The sequence below is a fragment of the Pseudonaja textilis genome, chromosome 7, assembly GCF_049901715.1.
Source record: "Pseudonaja textilis isolate UNSWEBS1 chromosome 7, rPseTex1.2, whole genome shotgun sequence".
Classification (NCBI taxonomy): domain Eukaryota; kingdom Metazoa; phylum Chordata; class Lepidosauria; order Squamata; family Elapidae; genus Pseudonaja; species Pseudonaja textilis.
The window spans coordinates 28,470,571-28,473,569 of NC_141996.1; the positions used below are offsets into that span (position 1 = coordinate 28,470,571).

At 41.1% G+C, this 2,999-nt stretch overlaps 1 protein-coding gene across 1 annotated transcript; it reads left to right on the top strand.

The window, feature by feature from the left end:
* Positions 1 to 1,491: 1,491 nt before the first annotated feature.
* On the top strand, positions 1,492 to 2,457 carry LOC113454363 (olfactory receptor 52N4-like). Its single transcript, XM_026725741.2, has one exon. The coding sequence runs from the start codon at positions 1,492 to 1,494 to the stop codon at positions 2,455 to 2,457; it is 966 nt and encodes a 321-aa protein (XP_026581526.2).
* The last annotated feature ends 542 nt before the right edge of the window (positions 2,458 to 2,999 follow it).

A 2,999-nucleotide genomic window follows, 5' to 3' on the forward strand; every position in this document is an offset into this window, starting at 1 on the left:
CTGAGCTCTTGCACATCAGTTTGCTCCTTTAAAGAAGACCCTCTGCCACTAAGGTACTGCAAAAGATGAAACTCTGAGTTGAGTTCTGAAGTGTGAACAGATCCAGCCAAAATTTGATTCTTGCGATTTTGTTGACTGCATTTATCATGGATACATGAAGGAGCTGCAGCTGTTAATGCAAAGGTATTACATGAGAATCAATGGTGGGATTCAAAAAATTTTTACTACCGGTTCTGTGGGCATGGCTTGATGGGCATGGCAGGGGAAAGATACTGTAAAATCTCCAGTCAGAGGTGGTATTTGCCGGTTCTCTGAACTACTCAAAGTTTCCACTACCATTTCTCCAGAACTGGTCAGAACCTGCTGAATACCACCTCTGATGAGAATGTTTTTAGGGATGCAGCTTTCTGTTTTGATCCTTCGGCTTGTCTGCTACATAAACTTTGAGCAATTCCAGCCAATTCTAGATCCTGGACCTTTCCTCAGACAATTTCTCCCTAACATTTAGGTCTAATGAGTCATATTTGGAATGCTTCTGGGAATACACCATTTTAATTATTACTTCATTTACTATGCTCTAATTTTTGAGAAAGAGAGACCACTTTGGTGGGCTTTGTCATAATTTGGCTAATTTGTATTGCAATGTACCCAGGAAGAGATAGTAAAAGTATATACAGAGCTATTATAAGTATATAGTATAGGTTTGCTTTCATTATGCATCCTAAAGCAGGATGTGTAAAAGTGTGCATTAAATGGGACAGAAGTTCAAGATGGCATCAGACAAGCAAATGAATAAATAAAGGTATTCTACAAATTGTGAAGGTTATTAGAATAGCCTATATAGTCCACTTCTCCTTAAGCTTTCAGAGTACAGAGGTTAGATTATGTCACGCCTGCATGTACAGGACTTTACATGATTCCCATCAATCCTCTTGGAGAAAAGGGTGGAAACCTTTATTTTTGTACAGTGTATATCCAGTCAGATATTTTCAGTAACATCACTACCACAGTTACCAGTTTAAGCTTACTGAAAATAATCAGACTTGATAATCACTCTGTATCTCTGTACTATGAAAGCCTTGGAAGGTAGACTGAATAGACTTTTCTGAAAGCTTCTAAATGTCCTTTCCTGTAAGCTACAGAGTGCCAGGGTCTGGACAGCTCCTATAGCTAATCCTTTATTTATAGTTATTCAAGTGCAAAGATCTGTGACTTTCATTCTTAGAAGAAGGTTTGAAACTTCAGGCTCCCCACATCTGATCCTTCCCAATAAAGATGAGACTGGTAACATGGAGCATCATGATGGACAGTGGAAGTACACATCTTGCAGAAGTTAATATGCTTGTGAAAGTGAGAAAAATTGTTTAGAAAAGATCTCATTCTATTAAAGTGTTTGGACTGAAGCCTAACATTGGTTTAACGTATTCCTTCTGTTTCTCTTCTCATATTTTTTAACTGTAGGGTAGCTTATGTGCCCTTTCTCTTCCTGTGATGGCCATAGTGAATGAAACTGACTACAGCCTCATGCAGTTTTTCTTGAAAGGGGTCCCAGGTCTGGAACACACTCATCTCTGGATCTCCTTCCCATTTTTCTCTATGTATCTCATTGGCATGTTGGGGAACTGTGGACTTCTCTACATCATCTGGGCTGAGGAGACCCTTCACAGGCCCATGTATTTCTTCCTCTGCATGTTGTCTGTCACAGACATAGTCATAGGAACCTCTACGATGCCAAAAGCATTCTGCATTTTTTGGTTAAACCTAGAGGAGATCAGCTTCGGGGCCTGCCTGGTCCAGATGTACATTGTTCACACCTTCACAGGGATGGAATCTGGAGTTCTCATGCTCATGGCTTTGGACCGCTTTGTAGCTATCTGTTATCCATTGAGATATGCTACTATCTTGACCCACCCAGTCATTCTTAAGGTGGGGGTCCTCACCTTCATCAGAGGAGCCGTTCTCATCCTCCCCTTTCCTTTTCTAGTCAGGAAAATGATATATTGCCACAGCAGAGCTATTGCTCACACCTATTGTGACCACATGGCAGTGGTAAAGCTGGCTTGCAGCAATATCCGGGTTGATGCTGTCTATGGCCTGACAATTGCCATGTTGATTGGGGGCTTTGATATTTCCTGCATTACAGTGTCTTACTTCATGATCCTGAAGGCAGTTGTGGGCCTTTCCTCCCCAGAACAAAGGAGCAAAGCATTTGGCACCTGCACTGCTCATCTCTGTGCCATTGTTATCTCTTATACACCAGCCTTCTTCACCTTCTTTGCACACCGTTTTGGTGGTCATCACATCCCTCCTCCTGTTCACATCATTATGGCTAATCTTTACCTTCTTCTGCCTCCCATGATGAACCCCATTGTTTATGGAGTAAAAACGAAAGAGATCCGTGAAAGTGTCCTGAGATTGTTCCATAAGGAAAAAAGTATGGCAGCCCCTAAGCATTGATGGAGAAAAAAATAACATCCATAAGTATGCCATCAGCAGAATAGAGAACACCATATGATGGGTAAAACTTGCACTTAAATTAGCATATTTATTTCTGGTGAAAGAGCAAAGGTTATATCACGGATTGGCAAGAAGGGAAATCCAGCCATCAATCAGCATGCTCACAAGGCCCCACTCTTCCATCTTGTAAAAATGTCCAGAGAAGTTTGTACTAATTCCCAATGATTTTGTAAACTTTCTAGAAGAATCGGCATAAATAACCATGCTGATGCAGGACTTTTTCTGAGAAGCTTGTGGCAGATGATTCTCACTGAAAGTAATGTTTTCTATTCTCAGGGACCGAGCATTTCCTTATATTTTATTCCAAAAACATGGAAGGAGAAGATGGGAAATGGCTCCCATAGGATGAGACCTGAACCCGATTGGAAACCCAAAGGGAACTCTTGGGATACTTTTCTCTCAGAAATCACCCCATCAAATATCAATGTACAGAGGACAGAGTTCTCTCTTCTGCCCTGGCTTATTTGCAGGATGATGTTTAA